The following is a 20,742-nucleotide window of genomic DNA, read 5'->3' as shown; positions in this document are numbered from 1 at the left end:
GCTAAGTTTGCCATGTGGCAAGCAGTCAAGTTCACCAGGTAGTCTTGATTATTTTCAGAGCTCACTGAACTGCCATCATTTGAAATGTCTTGCCCTCTCATGGATCAAAACGCAGAGTGCACTGCTCCAACAGAAAACTAAGACTTTTCGGCCCTCCTAAATATCACAGCTCCACGTTTTGGAAAAATATCCCACTGTACTTAGAAATGTTTAGCATAGGGTAGAAACATGAACACACAGATGTAGTGCAGAATTATTTTACTCAACCTTCCAAAGCAGGATGGCCTCTCTCACTCTGAGGCAATGCCTTGTAAATCAATTTATTTCCAGTATTCAGAATGTATTGCACACGCTTGATTCAAATGCGCCCGAACCTAGCACAATCCGCTCAGTGCATCTACTGCGCCCTGCAAATGGCCTCGTGAAGGGCTGAAGGTTACTCTATCCAAGACTGTGAGTTTGTATATGTGATCCAAGGTGGAAATATCTCTTTTGTTAGAAAAATTCCTGCAAACCGATGCCTGGAATGCCTTTCTCTGCGTACTTGAATTCTATCAGCCCTTTGATGTCCAGTGTAATTCTTTTCTTATCTACGTCTTCAACATATTCTCAGGCCTCCAGGGTCCTCTCCCTCTTCACTTAAAGCTGTCTAGCACTGTTATATAACAATTTTATGGGCCTGTATCTCATTTTTCTAAGAGTTTAAACTTCAGAAAAGAATCAATGTTTCTTTTATCTCTTTCAAAGCATTAAATGCATTGCTGAGAACAAACACACTCAATAACTGCTAAGAAAACGTGGCTAAGTGTTCTAAGTACTGCTTTGCTTATGTCCTCTCGTACGTGTCCTTACGCCAGTTGCACGAGGTAGATATTGCTGTTATTACGGGGAAATTGGGGAGGGAGGGCACTGAGCTCAAATCCCAATCAGGCCGGAACGCTTACTCCTTGGGTAAACTTGGACCTTTATTCCATTAATATCATCCTCAGTACGTCATCTCGGAGATGGGGATAGTGATAGTTCCCACGTTGCTGCGTTTTGTGGGGGAGTGAATGAGTTGATGGGCATAAATCCTCCCTGGTATCTGGCAGCACTCAGTGTCTGTTATCTGACGCTGCCATTACTGTCGCTGATCCCATTTTACAGGTGAAAACGCGTGGGATCCACAAAGTCTCGTAATCCTCTCCCAAGAGCACACAGCTAGTGTGCGACGGAGCCAGGATTCAAACCCGTGGCTCAGCGATAACACACAGATCACAGAATTGAATGGAATGCAGACATATTAAAGGGAGAGAGGTCTCTTTTTGCCTCTTAGCACAGAGACTCCCCGGCTTCCCTGGGCTCTCAGGGGCAGCACAGCCCGGCGGGAACAGGACTCGGGCTAGAATTCGCGGCTGCCTTCTCTCAGGCTGGGTCAGAAGTGGGGTTTCCGAAGCCTGACCCCAGGGCCCTCGTGTTGCGTCTTGAATGCGGGGCTTGGTTCCTTCCTGCTGATTTAGTGGCAAGAACTCTTCCTATTCTTCCCACATCTCATCATGTGAAGGGAAATGGGCTGACTTTCTGAGGGCTTTTTGCCTGGAAATATCTAGTCGTTTCTCAACTTTGTAATTTGGAGACTCAGGTGCAAAAATTGAAGTCAGCACTGTTAGTACTACAGCTATTAATAATAGTTCCTATTTATAGAGCTCTTACTGTTTGCCGTGGTCACATTACATGTGTCACTGCTGACCGTACTGTATGCATTATTTCCTATAAAACACAGGACACCCCATCATAGAGCTACTATCATCTCTGCTTCATCGATGTAACAACTGAACATCAAACCATTACAACCATTTTCACCAGCATCTCTTTTATAATAAAAAACAAACAGGTGTTTTGAATCATCGCTTCCAGTATTAGGATGATTTTAAATAATGCCGCCAGTCTAATTATAGAGTTACATTATCCAGTCCTTACTTCCTTATTTCCTTCTTTCCAATCTCTGTGCATTAGAATAGCTTCCCACCTCTGCTACTTTCTTTCAATTTACTCAGTACTATTTTAGGAAAAGTCAGAGCTCTGACTTTGAGTCCATTTAAATTGGTCTTTTTTTTTTTAAACAACAGTGTCTACTAAGAAAAGGCTTCTCTTTCTTCAGAGCCCTTTACTGGGAAGTGCTCAGAGTCCCCGCGTTGGTTACAGTTGCCTTAAAGACTAGTTTTGAAATGTCTTTCATTTACTTGAGCAAGAAGTTGGTTGCTCAATCATACTATCAAACTGCAAACAAGAAGGAAGAAAAGTCAACCTAACCTAACCCAAACAAGGGAATGTTTTTCCTGGGATGAGAATGTGTCAAAGGCAACCTAGCAGGTCCTAATTCCCCTGTGTGATCAGGGTTGTATCATGTGTTATGGGTAAATTATCTATTTTGTAAGTTAGGCCACAGTGTGCTCCTCCAACTAACTGTGAAAGCCTTCTTGAAAGCCCATGAAACCTTATTATTCTAATTACCAACACAAGGGGTTGATAAATGAATTATAAGGCCAGGTATTATTGTCATTAAATAGATCTCACTTAATTATTTATCCCAGCGTCTGGGGTTACAGCTCACGGAGCTGTGCACACTATACCAGGGCCGGCTTGAGCTCCGAAACCTGGGGACCGGATTACAACCTTGGCAGGCAGCTTTTGTTGAATGCAGTTCAAGGGAATGATGCACATTTTTCAGTCAGATATTTGGATGGTTCGAAGCCAACGGATATTCAAAGTATATCCACAAAATTTTATTCATTTTATCCATGTCAAAAAAATCCCTTTAACTTATCCAGATAAATGCAAATGGGTAAGAAAATGGATTAACTCTCAGAAAAACATAAAGAAGTTGTCTTGCTTTTTAGTTTTCAACGGCTCTGCTCTTTATTTGCTCGGATTCTGGTATCTGTTAAAGGGCACTTAAGTGTGGTAAGTATCAGTCAGTGCTCCTCTCCATATTGGATATTTTCTTTTTGTATTTTGTTTCTAATAGCACAGTGAGATGCCTTCTTCTGGTCAAGAAATTTGTTATTGGAGAGAATGGGCTTGGGAGGTGCTAGTTTTCTTTGTTTCTTTGTTTTTCATCCCGAAGTCATGCAGCACTGCAAAGGTTAGCCTTGAAAATAATGTGAAAGGATGTTCTCTGCAGAGTCACCAACCTCTTTCCATCCGATGTCCTTTGTTCTAGACCAGCAAGCTGCAAGAGTGCTTCCTTATGTCCCAAGAACGTCCGATTGGGAATCTCAAGAATCTGTTCTTGCTAAGAAATTATTCTCTGGCCACCGCATGGCCCCTGGCTTTGTCTCAATATAATCCACCCCCGCCCCTGCCCCACCCGCACAAGACTTCTGATGAGTTGAGTCTAGTATTAATTTTGGCAAGCGTGGACAGTGGGGAGCAGAAGGAGCTAGAATGGTTCTTCAGGGGTCCTTCTCGTATGAAACTTGGGAGAAGCCTTTTGGAGAATGGAGGAGGGATAAAGCACTAGGGAAGAGAAGAAATTTATACCTGAGATTATGTCGAGTTGAGTGTGGTCTAGGCTGGTATCTGAAAAACCAATGTCAGAATATGTATGTTGAGGAGCGCCTGGGTGGCTCAGTCGGTTGAACATGTGATTTCGGCTCAGGTCATGATCTTGCACTCTGTGAGTTTGAGCCCCATGTCAAGCTCTGTGCTGACAGCTCAGAGCATGAGGTCTGCTTTGGATTCTGTGCCTCCCTCTCTCTCTGCCCCTTTCTCGTTTATGCTCTCTCTCTCTCAAAAACAAAAAAAAAAAAAAAAAAGAATATGTAGTTTGAGGGTGGGGGGAGGGTGGTATTTTGGAAGGAGGTATGAAATGGTGCCTAGCATCAGGAAAAACTTGGCAAGGAAGAGGCAAATGATAAAACCTTGTTTCTATTGCTCTGAGGAAACTTATGTTTATAATAACCGACAAAAATCCTATGAATGCCATGGAAATATGTTTCTACATTATTAGATGAATTTATGATTAATTTTGTGTGATTTTAATTTGGTTATAATCCTGACTTCCCTCTCTCTCTCTCACTTATATCTTGCTAGTTTAATGATCCTATCACATAATCATCAGTTCACAAAATTAAAAATCTTGTCGAAATATGAAGTAGAATAATGGCTGTTTAGAGCAGTCATGTTTTCTAATTGGCCACTCATCTAGAAAGTGATGTAGCTCTATAGACCAAACTGAGCCTCTTTGAAATTAGCTGCTAAGTATCTAGAGCGGCAAAAATGCCCATAAAGTAGGTGCTTTACGTTTGAAAAACAAAAACCGATTTTACTACCAGGAAGAATTTGTGATTCCCTATATGTGTTTATTAAAATCGAGTGATGTAATGCTTCCTGCATAGACTGGATTTTACAAATTTCAAAGTTCCTGATACCAAATCTTTGAATTGTAGTCAGTTTGGCTATCACACAATGTATGGGTTCCTAAAATCCATCACTATGCAAAATAGAACAATGAAAACCGCAGGGCTTCTAAGAAAACTGGGAATAAGGGAACAGTACTCTGGAATATCGTCAGTGACACATAAAAAAGGTAGGTATAAAATGGCAGCAACATTTTGTACATGCTAAGTGGTTAAGAAATACAGAAATGCTACAATAAATTATGGTAGTTTCCTTAGAAAAAGACCTGCAGCTTGCTTGTGGAAGTGGCCTTCAATAGTTTTGATGCGATGCTTGGAAGTCCTTCAAGATCAGCAGTGAATGGCTGTGGCTTTTCTAATGCAGGGAGTGCAGTGCGGTAGCTGGGTAAGGTGGGCACATTTTGTGAACACGCTGCTAAGTTGAGCTGGATGCAGGTTTTCTGCATTTCCCTCGGGCTTCTAGAAGATGAAGTCACACATAAGCAAACCCAAAAGTTGTGCTCTGCTTCAATTCTTCTGTAACGTATTGATCATGTTAGAGCAAATTTTCAGTTTTGAAACAGGTATTAATGGGAGAATAAGGGGCGGCCAGGTGGCTCAGTCAGTTAAGCCTCCAACTTCGGTGCCGGTTGTGATCTCACGGTTCATGGGTTCGAGCCTTGCCTTGGGTTCTGTGCTGACAGCTCAGAGCCTGGAGCCTGCTTCAGGTTCTGTGTCTTCCTCTCTCTCTGACCCTCCCCTGCTTTCTCTCAAAAATAAATAAACATTAAAAGAAAATTTAAAAAAAAATAGGAGAATCGACTGTTATAATTCCTCCAACACTGTCCCATTTACAATCTCACCTTCTTAAAAAAATTTGCTTTGTGTGTTAATAAGCTTATTTATCATATGTTGAAAGGTCTTATCCTGTCAAATCACACATTCCAGCAGCTTTCCAACTGAAGAACAATGTTGCAGCTGTCGAATAACAGTTCAGGTTTGGGTTCTCCTGGGCTATGCCCTCTGCGGCCCCCAAAAGGTCAAGACAAACCTGGGCCACCTGTATTTTTAAAAGATTTTTTTAATATATAAAACAAACAGCAATAGCAAAATTGGCCAACCAAGTTTACAAAACTGTAGTATATTTAACATTCTCCATTACAATAACTTGATGCTTTTCTTTTCTTTTCTTTCTTTTAAAATTTTTAATGTTTTATTTCTGAAAGAGAGAGACAGTGTGAGCAAGGGATGGTCAAAGAGAGAGGGAGACACAGAATCTGAAACAGGCTCCAGGCTCTGAGCTAGCTGTCAGCTCAGAGCCCGACACGGGGCTCAAACCCACGAACCATGAGATCATGACCTGAGCCAAAGTCGGATGCCTAACCAACTGAGCCACCCAGGCACCCCAACTTGATGCTTTTCTATACACACACACACACACACACACACACACAAAGATGCTAATGTGACTGGAAAGGTATAACTATTTGGGAATAATGTTAAAGTTTATGGTTGAGCCCTTTCCAAATGTGAGGCCAAAAGTATTCCTTTCCTTTCCTTTCTTCCCTCACTCCAATATGCTGTACATAATATGATTTTTGTTTCAAGTCATAATTGGTTTTATGAGATTAAATACCAGGTCAGTAAATGTGCTCCAGGTCAGTGTGTCCTAAACTCTTTGCTCTATTTTACAAAAGGAACCTTTAAAAAAGAAGAAAAGGAAATATTTTAAAATAAACATTCTGACTGCCAAAATCTGAAGTCCACTTTGGATTCAATTTTATATGTGATGGAAATGAAAAGAACTAGAATTCTCTATTTTGACATGTAGCATGCATTCCTTGCTTTTTGATGACTCCAGCTGATTAATAAGTGAGACTAAAATACCTTACTCTTCCTGGCCGGAACTAAAAAGCTTAAACATCTATTACAAGTCCCGAGCTTGAAATAGAGCTTAAATTCATGTGCTAAGGATCTAGAAGAACTAAGGCTACAAACCTAATAAAATGAAATGCCCACTACCTCTATTCTATGCATCTCAATCTGCACCCCATCCCCCTTACCCTTTATTTTGTTTTATTTTCTCAGGGAAGCAAAAAAATTTGTGAATGAAAATGAAGGAGCCCTTGGGAAAGGAAAAGGAAAGCGCTGGTTTGCATTTAAGATGATGATGGCTAAGGTAAGCATTTTCATGACTGAGTTTGGTTGATGTTGTATATTCCCAATGGCAGCCAGAAACAGTGATTTAGGACAAAAAGACCTGTGTGATTTTATCATTCCGAAATGGCAAAGAGTGGGCCCCTTTCATTTTTATACCCTGGAAGTTAAGGGATTTTGGGTCAAAGTTTGTTGCTCAACATATCTTTAAGTTTCAGGGCCATACAGCTCTACCAGAACATTAACTATGAATTGAATAGAAAATGAAAAAAAACAAAACAAAACCCAAATGATATACCAGTATAAACGTAGATTCTTGGAAAGGGTAGAAAAGAAACTAACACTTATTTAGTATTTACTTATCCTAAGCACTGAATTGAATCTTTCTATGAAGTTAACCCTATTTAATTCTCAAAGCAAAGTAGGTATGTAGGTATTATCTCCTCTTTACAATTGTTATACCACTTGTAAGTTAAATGCTATTTCCATAAAGATGTGGTTTTGTGAATAAAATCCACATCTTAAATATGAATTACAGATTTGTGATGTATATCAGGGAGTCATAATTCTGTTTTTATAATTTAAGTGAATGGAATCATATAGTATTTATCCTTCTGTTTCTGGCTTCTTTGATGCAATATTCTATTCATGAGATACATCCACGTTTAGTAGTTCATTTTATTGATATGCTGTATTCCATTGGATGAAGGTACTGGTATTTATTTATCCATCCTATTATAGAGGGATATTTGGATTGCTTCTTGGTTGAATGATCTTCTGAACTTTAGACTTATCTCCTACTGTTCTTTCGGCTCCATTGCGCCTGTCCGGCTCACACATTATCTCTGCATTATGTGCACCTGTGCAAAGTTATCTTCTCTGTTCCCATTCTTCCTGTGGTCCTCTTGACCATGGATGGCCCGGCATTGTGGAGTAAAATGGAAGGAAGGTCTTTTACAAAAAGGAATGTATGGGGGCGCCTGGGTGGCTCAATCGGTTAAGCACCTGACTCTTGATTTCGGCTCAGGTCATGATCTCACAGTTCGTGGAATCCAGCCCCAGTCAGGTTCTACAATGACAGTGTGGAGGCTGTTTGGGATGCTCTCTCTTCCTCTCTCTCTGGCCCTCCCCTGCACTCTCTCTTTCTCAAAATAAATAAATAAACATTAAAAAAACCTAATGTATGATTTTTTTCTTCCTCCGTCTTCTACGATGCCATGCCTTTCCCTTTACTTAGCCACTCTACATCCACCAGAATAAAAAGTGTCCCACCTCATAACAGTTCCCTTCCTATATTGAAATTACTTGTTTAGCCACAGCTTACTCTCACAGTCCCAGAAGCCCTTCAACGCAGGAACAATGTCTTATTCATAGTGCATCATTTTCTTCATGCAATGAGTATTTAATTAAACACATACAACTTGCCAATCAACTTAGTAAGTGCTAACTCAGTCCCTACTCCTTATTGTCCGACAGGACAAACAGATCTATTTTCTATAAAACAGGGGACCCATAAAAGTTTTTTTTTGTTGAATTGGTGTGAGGATGGGTGGGGAACAGAGAAGCAAGTGAATCCTACTGTCTTTTTCTTTTTACAAAAAGCCAGAAGTGGCACCAAAGAGATCTTTCCAAATTCCTTGTTGTGTGATATCTGGGGACGGGGGTGGAGGATAAAACATCTTGACCAACAAGAGTCTGCGTTTTAGTGTTGTGTTTGGCTTTCTTTTCAGAAATGGGCAAAATTTCTTCGGGATTTTGAAAACTTCAAAGCCGCTTGCATCCCATGGGAAAATAAAATCAAAGCGATTGAAAGTAAGTGCTCATGAGGTCTCATTAGCTGGGATGCTTGTTTCATAACCTTATCAGATGTCTTTCTCAGCTTCTGTACTATTGGAATGATTAAAAACAAGGCAACAAACAAATAGAAATAACCATTTTTTACATTCTCTTTGTTTACTGTGAAAATTTGCTAGTACTTACCAGGCATAGTCCTGGAGACCCCACTCTCCCTTCCTACAGTAAACCAAAATATTCTCATACTGACCTTGTGTTCTCGTCTATACAGGGAAGTCAATATTGTGCACAGTGACACTGAGTCATGTATATCATTGGGAAGGCGGTGATTTTATTTTGGCAATGAACATGACATTGAAAATATATACTCTTGTTAGATTAGACAATAATCAAAATGAACAATGTCTACAAAGAATGAAGAAACCTTAAAGCTTCATTTTCAAATCTGAAGGAGAATAATCACATCACCATCTAGGAACTTGTTATGTGAATATCCTATTGTGTCTTCATTTTACACAGTACTCACCGGGTAGAGAGACGTCAGGAGAATGTACTCGATCAAAAGCCTATTTAGAACAGTGCTCTAGGCTTAGAATAAAGCAAATAAAAAATTTCAAATATAGTAAATGTAATAATGTTTTTAAATAATAAAGAATATAGTAGAGAATATAAAGACAAAGGATAATATATAAAAGAATTCTGAGCAGAATCCTGCCATATTTTGGTTCTAAGAGTTTTGACTAGAATCTGAATTTCCTCCCTGAGTTTTCAGATTGAGAGGCAGATTTTCCTGCTGGTTAAATGTGGCTTTGCATAATTAAAACGGAGGCTCCACGGGGAGATAGCACAGTTGATGGATATTTCATGGACATGATTGGGCATGTTTTAGGAGTGCCTATCCTCAGTCCGCTGTCTTTCATTATCAAGTGGCAATGAATTAAAAACACATCAGCTAATTAATTGCACTTCCTCCCACATAATCTTGTACAATCCCGTCATTGCTTTATTTTCTTTCTTAACACTTACTATCTAAAATACTGTGTTTTAAATTTAATTTTCAAATGTAATTTCATTTTATTTTATTTTGTGTTTATTTCTTCCAATAGACATGAAAGGTTTGGTTTTGTTTTACTCCAGGATTGCCAGACCTAGAATTCGACCTTAATAAATACGTGTTGAATAAAATAAAGAGTAGACATTCTTCACATGTCTGCCATTCTAGGAAATGGAAAAAGGAATTTAGACACACCAGAAAAGGACCGACAACATGGAATCCTTAGGTTTCGAGTGTGCCACTGAAATGTGGTACCTTGAGAGGCAGTAGGAACAGAAAGCCATTTGGAACATTAAGATCTTGACACAATTTGTGTGGAAAGAACTCTGGATTCTGCTTTTGCTTTGCTACAAATGAGCTGTTCAGCTCCTCTCAGTCATGTAATCCCTCTGGACCTCAGTCCATTTATCTGTGGGACGATAGTATTGAATCTTGACCAGTCATGAGATGTATCCCAAGAAATTTGTAAGGATGATCATGAAAATATGTACATTTGCACATTATTTATTTTGAAGGTACACTAGAGCAGGCTCTAGCTTGTCTCCGTAATAATGTCATGCTCGCTTGTGTTGCAGCAGCTTATCTTTAGTGGGTGAGAAACAGATGGGATTATTTTTATTGCCAGACTTTCACACAGGAATGAGTTACACATATGACCAACATCTATCATGTGTGTTACCGTGGGAAAAACAGATCGAGGGCCACTCAGTTGTACTCTTAGTTATTTTCCTTCCTCTCCTTCCTCCAGGAAATTTGGAACAGTCAGCCGGATGATGACAAGCACATTACTTTCCCTTCTGTATGCAGTTTATGATTTGGTTAGGTTGTCCTGATTTCTTCACCGTTCATGGTGCATTACCTCCCTGGAGTGAAGAATTGACCTTATTTTCTAGTCTATCAACAATCGCCACAACTGTCACCCTTCGATCGTCACTCAGATGCTCCACAAACATTTCATATAATCTTCCCCATGCCTGCAATGTGCACATTAGCCTTCCTATTTGAGTTGCGGTTAAATAACTGTCCCAGAGTTAGTCACTAGAGGGGCTGAGATGCAAGGTGAAGTCTGTCTGGGTCCAAAGCTTGTGGTTTTCTCAACGTGGCTTGCTCATTTATCGCTTTATGGAACATTTTATAAACCTTTTCTTTTGCATCAGGTCCCAGGGTGGATTCAGTTTGTCATTATCCTACTCGGGAAATTATTTTCCATTTTCTCATGCATTTATTTTTGAATGAGGTCTTTATTTAATTATATATTTCATCTCCTGTAAGATGCTTAATGCATAATGATCTTAATGATATTTAAATACACCACAGGCTCTGGGACTATTGTATTAGTTGAAAAGTATGGAACCTCTCTGAGATTGTACTAGCAAAGTCATCGGCTCACACTAGCCATCCCATAGAAAGTACCCTACCAAAGACGGAGAAGTACACATCTGTGATGGTCTTTGAAACTTAACTAAATGGAAATTGGAAAAGAAATGGGACATGATTGTCAACCTTTTCTACAGGCGGAGGTCCTTTTGCCTCTTACTGGCTCCAGATAATGCAAATCAAATTTGCCACATTTAATTCCCCTAGACCAATCTGAAAGAAACTATGCTTTCTGTCCTAGCCCAACAAGATGGCATTTATATTGTATTCATACAGCAGGTGATTTAATTCGTCTTTTCCCATTTAGAAATGCTCATATTAGTCTGCCTGTCTTATTACCCATCTGTTCAAGAGGAAATTATACATGATGACAGACTACAAATTACTTTGCCTTAATAATAAATAACCAGAGGGAGAGGTGAAACTTTAACCTTAATTTAAAAGAAAGGCAAGAAAATTCAGCAACAAGAATATTGCATAAGCTTAAAAGGCCTCACTTGAATACATACCAAGAACTCTGTTTTAATACATTAATAATTCATTGTGGAAACTGAATTTGTTAGTCAGATTAAAGAAAAAAAAGAATAGGTCCTTTCTGGGCACCATCCAAATTTATGAATGTGCATGGCCTTAGCTGATTGATGGATATTGCCTATATTTTTTCAGATACACAGGCTCATGGCATATTTAGTCCATATGTTATAGTTTTAAAAAGATAATTTGATTGTGATTCTACTTAAGGAGCAATATAGCACCGTGGTTAAGAGAGATCTGGATTTGGAGTCCAACACCTAGAGATCAAGGTTGCCTAGTTTAGAGCTCTGGCTCCATAATTTACTACCTACATAACTATTCCATGACCCTGGTGTCCTCATTTACTAGCTGTGTAACCCATGGACTTACGTCTCTGGAAAGTGAGAGTATGGTAGTTTTCTTCTTGCAGGAATTTGATGATGACTAAATGAATTAATACACAAGATCAAAATAAATGTCAGAAACAAGAATCACGTATACATTAGCTGTTACTATTATTAATCAAGTCTTGGTTCAGTCCAATGCTGTGTTTAATTTTTTGGTTCCCCATCCACACAGTGGGCCTAATAACACTTAACCTTATCGGGTTCTAGAAGTAGTAAAATGAGTTGATGCCAGCAGAGTTTTCAGTATGCATAATTGACCAGCAAGATAATGGGAGTTATTATGATTATTGTTGTTGTTATTGTTACTACTATTATCATTACTGCTGCTACTACTACTACTACCACCACCACACCCATTCTTGTTGTTTACAATTTTATCTAAGAGATAAAGATAAGAGATATCTAAGAGGCACATGGGAATGGCTGTTCTTTGAAATTACGATCTTTTAGCTACATGATAGTAAGATTTCTCTTTTTAGTAAATGCCAGATCTAGTCACCAACTGCTGGTCAGATAGGACACCTGGGATAAAAGAGGGATGTGAAGAGGGAAGATTTGTCCTTTTCCATTTGGGGGTCGAGACAGGGAAAGGTCCTCTGGAGCTGGGATGCCAACCAGTCGAATTGTTTTCTGTCCTTTATAATCTTTGTTTTGTTACTCTTCTGTCCGCTCTGCCATTGGTAGGTGTCCTGTAGAAGGAACTATGTCTTCCAGATTCCTTGGTCTCTCTCCCCTGTGTCCGGGTCTTTTGTACAATCACTAGTTTTAATGAAATCTGTTTTTTCTGAAGTTTGTTTTCTTTAGACTTAGGGTTCTGTTAAGAAAAAAATAAAAAGGAAGGGGGCTTAATTGTTACTTTTCTACTTTTTTTTTTTAAGACATTAACTTTTGTTATCATAAAGAATTTCTATTTTATGCTCATTGAAAGAGCACTTTTAGAGCTATTTATATAGGGATATATCATATATCCACCAACAATTAATCAAAAAGAAACTGTAAGATAAATTCACTAAGGTGTTCTACAATGCACTATCTACAGCTCCTGCCCCAAGAGAATTTACAGTCTAGTCAATGCAGACTCTTGATGCATACTTGGTGTTGCACACTTAAGTGATTTCATATCTGTTTTATAATTTGACTTTCACAATAATCCTGTGAAGCAGGTACACCAAACTGTGCCTTCATTTATTAAATGCATTATCCTGAGGTTTTGAAGGTGTTGCTTTTTCATAGTAACTCTACTTTGAACATGTTGGCTTGTCCTTGGCCCTCTTAGTGTAAGCGAGTAACTTCATACCATAGGAATGGGGCACTGTCCACACTGAGTTACTAAATCTATTTTACCTGGTCTGAACCAGTTGAGAAAACAATGGAGCTAGGGGGGCGCCTGGGTGCCTTAGTCCATTAAGCGTCCGACTTTCGCTTAGGTCATGATCTCGCGGTTCGTGGGTTTGAGTCCCGCGTCGGGCTCTGTGCTGACTGCCAGCTCAGAGCCTGGAGCCTGTTTCGGAGTCTGTGACTCCCTCTCTCTCTGACCCTCCCCTCCTCACGCTGTCTCTCTCTCTCTCTCTCTCTCTCCTAGAAATAAATAAAACATTAAAAAAAATGGAGCTAGGAAGCTTTGGAGTCTAAAGTGGATTTCATCCATGATGAATATGGATTATATATGGGGGAGGGAATACTTTCTGAAACATCTTTATTTGCTCCTCTCTTTTGCCGTTAGGTATATATATATGCACTCAATTTAAGAAATTCATTTGCGAGGGGTTGTGTATGGGGGCTGGGAGCCCGTAAGCCATGAGCACTAATGAGAAGAGCAAAACTGTAAGAAAGGAGGTAGGGAAGAAAGAAGGTAAGGAAGGGAGGAGGGAAAGGAGGGAGCCAAGAAGCACATGAGGCAGAGAGGGAAGGAGAGAAGCAGGAAAGGATGAGTCAGCCTCCCGCGGTTCGGATTCTACACCAGAAGATCTCATGTGTGTTTCTGGGAAAAGCTCACTCCAGATACCTAGAGACTGAAGTTTCTTCCCCAATTAATGAGTAACTAGACTGACTAACAAGCTGGAAGTCTACTACCTTCAATAAAACATGATAGGGGGACCTGGCTGAGGCGGTCCTTGGGCACTTGTTACCAGAGAACATAGATAACAGCCATGAAATGATAGGAAATCACTGGGACCCAGGTGGATGATCAGATGTCCTGGGAGGGGCAGATCTGCTTCGCCTTCCTGCAGGTGGGCCCAGTGCATCTTGTTACAGCACCTGCGGGCATCTTCATCAAAACCACGTGCTTTTGGAAATCCTGTAGAACTCTGTATCTCTCTACAAAGCGACGTGAATGCAAAGATTCAGAGTTCAAAATAATTGCTTTTTTTAAAATGTCCACTTAGACATTGACTTTTTTTTTTTAAGTTTCTATAAAAATGGCCACTGTGGTGTGGGACTAGGTAAGGTGGCACCCAAAGACTTTTCTCAGTTCCAGAAACAGCAGCATACTCTCATGTGATCGCAGCCTCATCTTACTGAGCAGAGGCTGGAATTTGCTTCAAGGAGGCTCCTTCCTTCTGCAGTAATGTTTCCCCACCAGTAATGTTGCAAAGCGAGAGGACCAGCAAAAGCATTGGTCCCTGGAGGTATTTTGCTGAATGAGTCAGGAAAACGGGCCTGATGCAGTGGGTGACTGCTAGTGTGCATTGTTTCCTCTTGGGAAGACTAAGAAACTAGTAACTTAATGTTGAACCTTAGGTGATAATCAGAGAAAAGTCTGGCTTTTGTTAATTGATGAAATCTCAACCTGAGACCTCAAATTCCTGTTCTCTCTTCCTCTTCCATTCTCTGTTTTAAGATAATGTTTTTATTTTTTCTCAGCAAATACAAGTTGGACAGATCACTATGCACTGTGGTGTATGAGTCGATGGCACATTCTTGCCTGTCCCCTCCCAATTCATTTGCCAAGGCTGAGGAGACTTTGGAAGGTCACAGTCACCTGTTGACGACTTCTCATCACATTTGAAACAAAAGCCACTCTTTCTCCCTTGCCTTAAGAGGCCTACATGGTGTGGGTTGGCCTGTCTCTCCATCCTCATCTGTCACCAATCCCCCTTGTTCATTGGGCTCCAACTGCACAGCCCTTGGCTTTGTTCCTCAATTGTCTTGAGGCATTGCCTGTCTCCAGATGTTTGTTCTCGCTCTTTCCTCTGCTTGAGCAGCTTCTCCCCAGCCTGGTCATTGTGCCTCTTCCTCCAACTGCAGACTTCTGCTTGAAAACACTACCCTCTTTGATATACCTTCCTTTGATATGCAAGCTGATTGAAAGCAACCCTCTTGATACTTTACCCTCTTCTCTCTAGGACCTATCTGACTATAATAATTACACTTACGTAATTGTTGCAATAATATGATCATAGGTAATCTTATATATCACATATAATGCATACATATCATATAAATGATACACACATATATGATATATCATATATATGTACATTAATCAATGCATGTAATGAATATACATATATATGATATGTAATATTATGCATACTATACACACATATGATACAGTATATAATAGAATATATATTATGATAAATGCATATATTTTATTCATTTAGTTTTCAAATTCCTGCATATTTGTTGTTTCCATACCTCACAAAAATGTAAGTTGTATTAGGGCAGCGACTCTATCTGTGACATTGTGCTTCACATCTGACGTAATTCCTGGCAGAAGATGCTTTATTTTTTTAAGCCTATTTATTTATTTTGAGAAAGAGAGAGAGCACACGAGCAGGGAAGGTATAGAGAGAGGGAGAAGAGAGAGAAAATCCCAAGCCAGCTCCATGTGGTGAGCACAGAGCGCGATGTGGGGCTCCATCTCAGGATCTGTGAGATCATAACCTGAGCTGAAATCAAGAGTCCTATGCTTAACTGACTGAGCCACCCAAACGCCCCAGAAACTTTAAATATGCGAAGAGCGAGGGAATGAACTTCAGCTTCTATGCTGTAACTAAAAAATGCCAGTTAAGTCAGACAGATAGCCCAAGGCGATCTGTTAGGATAGCTGTCCATAAAGGATGCGGTAAACATTTTTGAGAAGAGCGTTGTTGGCTGAGAGGAAGGAGGCACAGGGCAGTAATTATAATGATAACGGTGGATAACTACTGGGTAGGTCCTGTGGTAGCCACCTTATAGGTATTTGCTCACACAAAGGTGTTAACTCCAGGCTTGAAATGGGCTCTTCAGGTAGCAATTCTCACCGCAAAGCTCTTTTCCATGTGAAAAGAGCCAAAGTGTTGCAATGGGCAGATTTCTTGTGGAAGGCACCAGGACTGTGGCTTTTGTTGTGCTTTGATTCTGACCTGTCTCCCAACCTATTATTATTATTATTATTATTATTATTTTGATAGGTCAGTTTGGCTCCTCTGTGGCCTCATACTTCCTCTTCTTGAGATGGATGTACGGAGTAAACATGGTTCTCTTTATCCTGACGTTCAGCCTCATCATGTTGCCAGAGGTAAGATTCTCACTTCCTGTTAACAAACAAACAAACAAACAAACAAAAAAAGCTGAAACAATTCTCCTGTCCTAGAAAATTTCTTTTCTCTTCTGAAGACTAGAATGATTAACTGGCTGTATCCACTCTTAGAATCATACATAGCACGGGTAACAAGGTTAATCTTCAAAATGGTGCCCATGGGCCAAAGATCCTAATCATTGCTCCAAAGGGTACATGAGCCTCCTGCAATCATAAATAAAATGTGGTGTCTCTGTTTAGATGTACATTTTTATGTGGTAGGGCTCATGGCTTCTATCAGATTCCCAAGGTGGTCCCTGTGCTCAAATGTTAATTGCTCAGAAGGAAAGCTTTGACACCTTGTGAATTGTATTTACTTATTTTACCAAGTTTGCTTTGAAAAAAATACTTCTTACTGCATCTGTCTTTTTTATTTGGAGAAACACAACGTGAGCAATTTTTTGCACATGGAAAGTAAGATAACCACCCCCCCAACACACAGGGGGGGTGGGGATTTTTAGGATCAATGTTAGAGAGGAGAATAAAACAGATTGTGGGTGCAGATTGAAGAAGGAGGTAAAGCCCTGAGCCGATGTGGGGAAAAGAGTCAATCAACTAAGGCCAAGAAGCAAGATTGAGATTGGAGTCTTTAATCATAAGAAGGTAGATGACTCTGATCTTTGGTTGCTCACTTATCAAACGAAAAGTCAGCTTAGGCTTTATTCAGGCTACAGTGGGTCTTTCAGGGGTCATTATTTCAAAGCCAATTTGTTCAGAACAGTATTGCTGACAGCCAAAACTAAGCGTTGTGAGCAATCTTTTATCCCCATGATTTTAAAGCAGGGCCAGCTTCTGTATTGAGCCTCCCCACGGGCATAACAATCCTAATAGTGCCTTACATGCATGAAGAGTTTTGCTTTTAAACAGTGCAAAACACTTTCACTTCTTTTACTTACTGAGCCTCACAGCAAATGTAAGAAATAGACTGTAGAAGAGTTTTCTTTCCCCCTTTAAAAATGTGGAAACAGAGCCACGGATTGCTTATTGGACCTCACCGATATCTCAGAGTGAGGCCTTTTTTTTTTTTCTTTTCTAAGATGTTCTGGAACTAAGATCATGATTCGATTTTTGGTCTCAAGATTCTGCCTCCCCATCTTCTAGTTTTATAATCCCTGAGATAATTCGGGGGGAGGTGAGTCTACGGCTGTGTGGCTCTTAGAAGTCAGTGGACACAGATCAAGAGTCCTGAAGAGTCCATTTCGCCAGGGGCAACTTTCAGCTGATGCAGCAGAATGTATGTGTGTCATCTATTTCAAATTACCCCCTGACTTTATTTTTGCTTGTCTCTCGAAGGAAACCTGAAACTCCATCACTGGCTATTATGACACTCCTTAGTGTCAGACTCGGGGCATACGTGGAGTTTTATCAGCGACACTTACTCCTTCCCCTACAGCATACAGCTTCCTTGGAAATGAAGGTTGTGGCTGATTGGCTGCCAACTATATGAAATTACAGAATGTCTGGTCTATAGTGGAAGGAGTTAATGCGTGTTTGATTGGATGTATTCCTAGAACTAAGAAGCGTATTGTCTTTCGATGCTTTCTTACAGGTTTGTGTTAGATGCTGTGAGGGGCATCCTGTTTTCTGGGCTATGGTGCCCGTGGGCCAAAGATCCTAATCACTGGATCCCAGCTCCTGCTAAAGAACAAAGAGGGTAGCAACCTCACATACTAGCTTTACAGAACCATTAGAGGCCAGGGCTGGTCCCCTCCTGACAACCCGGCTTCATTTTTCAGTTGCCTGCAGCCCACAGACTCACTCAGCTTTCTTTTGATGCAAATATCCTTTTGCCCAAAGGACCAAGCCTGAGACCTTAATCTTCTTTGTTCTTTGTGGCCCCCAACTTTAGAGTGGGACAGGATAGGACCCACCTTCTGCTCTGTTCAGTCCTAGGAAGCCAAGAAGCTTCCACGGAAGGTGTGCAGCCTATGTGGAAGGGAGGAGTCGGGGCTGAATTCCAGCAAGCCCCACACTGAGGCTTCCAGTCACATCCATCCTCCACCCCCAGCCCCGGGGAAGAAGCTTTCATACCATAGAAGAAGCAGCATCTGCTTGGCGGGTCTTGTGCCTGCCCTGGAGCGAGAGGGGTGCTTTTACCAGTTCTCACCAAGCCATCTGCCAAGACCCTATTCCTTGCCCCTCGCTGGCTGGCTCAGCCCCTAATAACTCCTCTTTGAATCTCGTAGCGTAAGATCAGGGCAGCAGAGCTGAATTAGTGGTAAAGCACATATAATCACGGTACCATCTTTCTTCCCATTGACACCCTCAAATTGTATAAGTGATTCACATGACTCTTCTCTCTCTTTCTTAACATGAAAGAGAGAATCCCCCACCACCCCCGACCCTAAGAAGCAGCCCCCTATGAAGATGTGGGTAGTATGGTTTGTTTGAACACTATAGTTCCCCCAAAGGTCTCTTGTCTCCTCTCCAGACCTCCCCTAAAGGAGACCAGTTTGGAGGTGGTGGTGGGTAGTGGGGCTTCTCAGCGAGCCTTCCGGGCAATGTGGTTGGCCCAACTGCTGGTGGTCCGCTGAGCTTAGAATGCAGGGTCCCTAGAACTCCCTTTGTTCTTGACTCTGGATTTAGCGGTCAATTCCCAGAAAAGGGGACCCCACATGGAGACCCACAGAGTCCCCATGAAAAAGTTTTAAGAAGTGCTTTTAAACAAAACCATTTGTGATCACATGTGTGGCTCAGACTTTGTTTCCAATTATTAACTGCTTTCTTCGCTTCTCTATATAGTACCTCTGGGGTTTACCATATGGCAGTTTACCTAGGAAAACAGTTCCCAGAGCTGAAGAGGCATCTGCGGCAAACTTCGGTGTGTTGTACGATTTCAATGTAAGTGTCTCCGCATAGCTGTGAGGGTAAGAGTATGGATTTTTCCTTACTCTCTGAAACCCCATGGCCTTCTGTGGTAAACAAAGGTCTTAAGAGATATGTCCCTGCCCATTGTTAAAAAAAAAAAAATCAGAAAGTCGGGGCACCTGGGTGGCTCAGTCGGTTGAGCATCCAACTTTGACTCAGGTCATGATCTCACGGTTTGTGGGTTCGAGCCCCGTGTCAGGCTCTGTGCTGAGAGCTCAGAGCCTGGAGCCAGCTTCGGATTCTGTGTCTCCTGCTTTCTCTGTGGGAGAGAACAATTTTTTTTAAAAAGTAAAATAAAAATTTTTTTAAATAAGAAAGGGAGGGAGGGAGGAAGGAAAGAAAGGAAAAAAAAGAAAGAAGGAAAGGGAAGGAGGGGGTAGGAGGGAGGGAAGGAAAGAAGGAAGGGAGAGACAGAAAGAAAAACATAGGTTTAAGAATATGATAATATGATTAAATGGGAATATAGGCGACTGGATGAAGGTGAGCTCAGAGTTCAAAGACTTGAAACAAATATCTTTATCTCTGGCTTTGGAAAAGAACAAAGGAAGAGTTTGCAAATGTGCTTTTTGAAAAATCTCATAGGATTCTTAGGGAATTAGAGCTTTACTTCCTAAACAAGTTTATTTAGTATTACTCAGTCATTGATTCTAGACACAGCTAAATATTAAATACTGAAAAGTACTAAATTCTGACTTCTAAATAATACTAAAATGAGTATCATGTGATGGTGGTACCCATATGAGCATTGCTCCACTGTGGTGCTAGAGTAAGTATTACCCTTTGAGCTGTCCTGGGTGAGGATTATTGTTATAGCAGAGATCTATTTTTACCCATTGAAAAATCATTTCAGGAGTTTGATTCAAGTCTGTGGCAACTATTAAATTTCACACATTTTTAAAAAAAGTAGTGATGAGTTTGGAGATGTTTGGATGTGTAGAGGATAAAAAAGTAGCAAGGTGGAGATTGGGGAATTGATAATTCAGGGAATTTTTGGACAGTAGTAAGATTTTATGTAGCCTGGGAAATCAAAGACAGAGAGAAAAACAATGAACACTCTTCATGTTCATAGTGCTGACAGGTGTATTTCATGGATGTTTTGAATTCTACCCTTAAACTCCCTAAATTATGAGCTTCCTAAAGAGGGGATCATATCTGCTACACTTTCTTTGACACCTTTAATGTAATATTCAACAAATAGAGGCTTCATGAAATCTTATTGACTGACAATTCTATGTAAAGGGATGATTTATAGAACGTTGAGATAAGAACCATAGAAATTAGGTATGTGAGCAGTACCAGAAAATGTAAACTTTAAGGAACGTTCCCAGTCTCTGAGTAAGCAAAAACAATAAGCATAAGGCACAGCGACAGGCCCGATTTTGTGGCTTTTGGAATCTCCAATCATCACTGCCAGTTGGAGGTTCCATTTTCAATTCAGCATTTATTTCCTGAATGTAACCATGCATTGGTTTTACAAAGATAACTGTGACATGATTCTTGGCTTCAAGGTACTCATGACAGTAGAAGATAGTTGGTCCACTAGTCTACCACATGTTATGTGTTAAGTTAGCAAAATGAAAAAAAGAAAAAGACACTGGGGTGCCCCAAGGAAGTGACTGTTAATTT

At 40.5% G+C, this 20,742-nt stretch overlaps 1 protein-coding gene across 8 annotated transcripts in view; it reads left to right on the top strand.

Moving 5' to 3' along the window:
- Positions 1-20,742, top strand: part of TMC1 (transmembrane channel like 1) — a 139,634-nt gene that overhangs the window by 58,648 nt on the left and 60,244 nt on the right. For 7 of the 8 annotated variants that reach the window (XM_077759383.1, XM_077759386.1, XM_077759385.1 and 4 more), the window contains exons 6-9: positions 6,468-6,558; positions 8,267-8,348; positions 16,082-16,188; positions 18,991-19,089. In XM_077759383.1, coding sequence (XP_077615509.1) covers positions 6,468-6,558; positions 8,267-8,348; positions 16,082-16,188; positions 18,991-19,089 — 379 coding nt within the window. Of the gene's footprint in view, positions 1-6,467; positions 6,559-8,266; positions 8,349-16,081; positions 16,189-17,409; positions 17,483-18,990; positions 19,090-20,742 lie in introns of those variants that run through there. The other variant, XM_077759389.1, reaches the window with a different exon arrangement.

This window comes from Crocuta crocuta, unplaced genomic scaffold, assembly GCF_008692635.1.
Source record: "Crocuta crocuta isolate KB4526 unplaced genomic scaffold, BGI_CrCroc_1.0 scaffold41, whole genome shotgun sequence".
NCBI classification, from domain to species: Eukaryota; Metazoa; Chordata; class Mammalia; order Carnivora; family Hyaenidae; genus Crocuta; species Crocuta crocuta.
The sequence above is the reverse complement of the archived record's forward strand: the minus strand, read 5'-3'. Positions and strand labels throughout refer to the sequence as shown.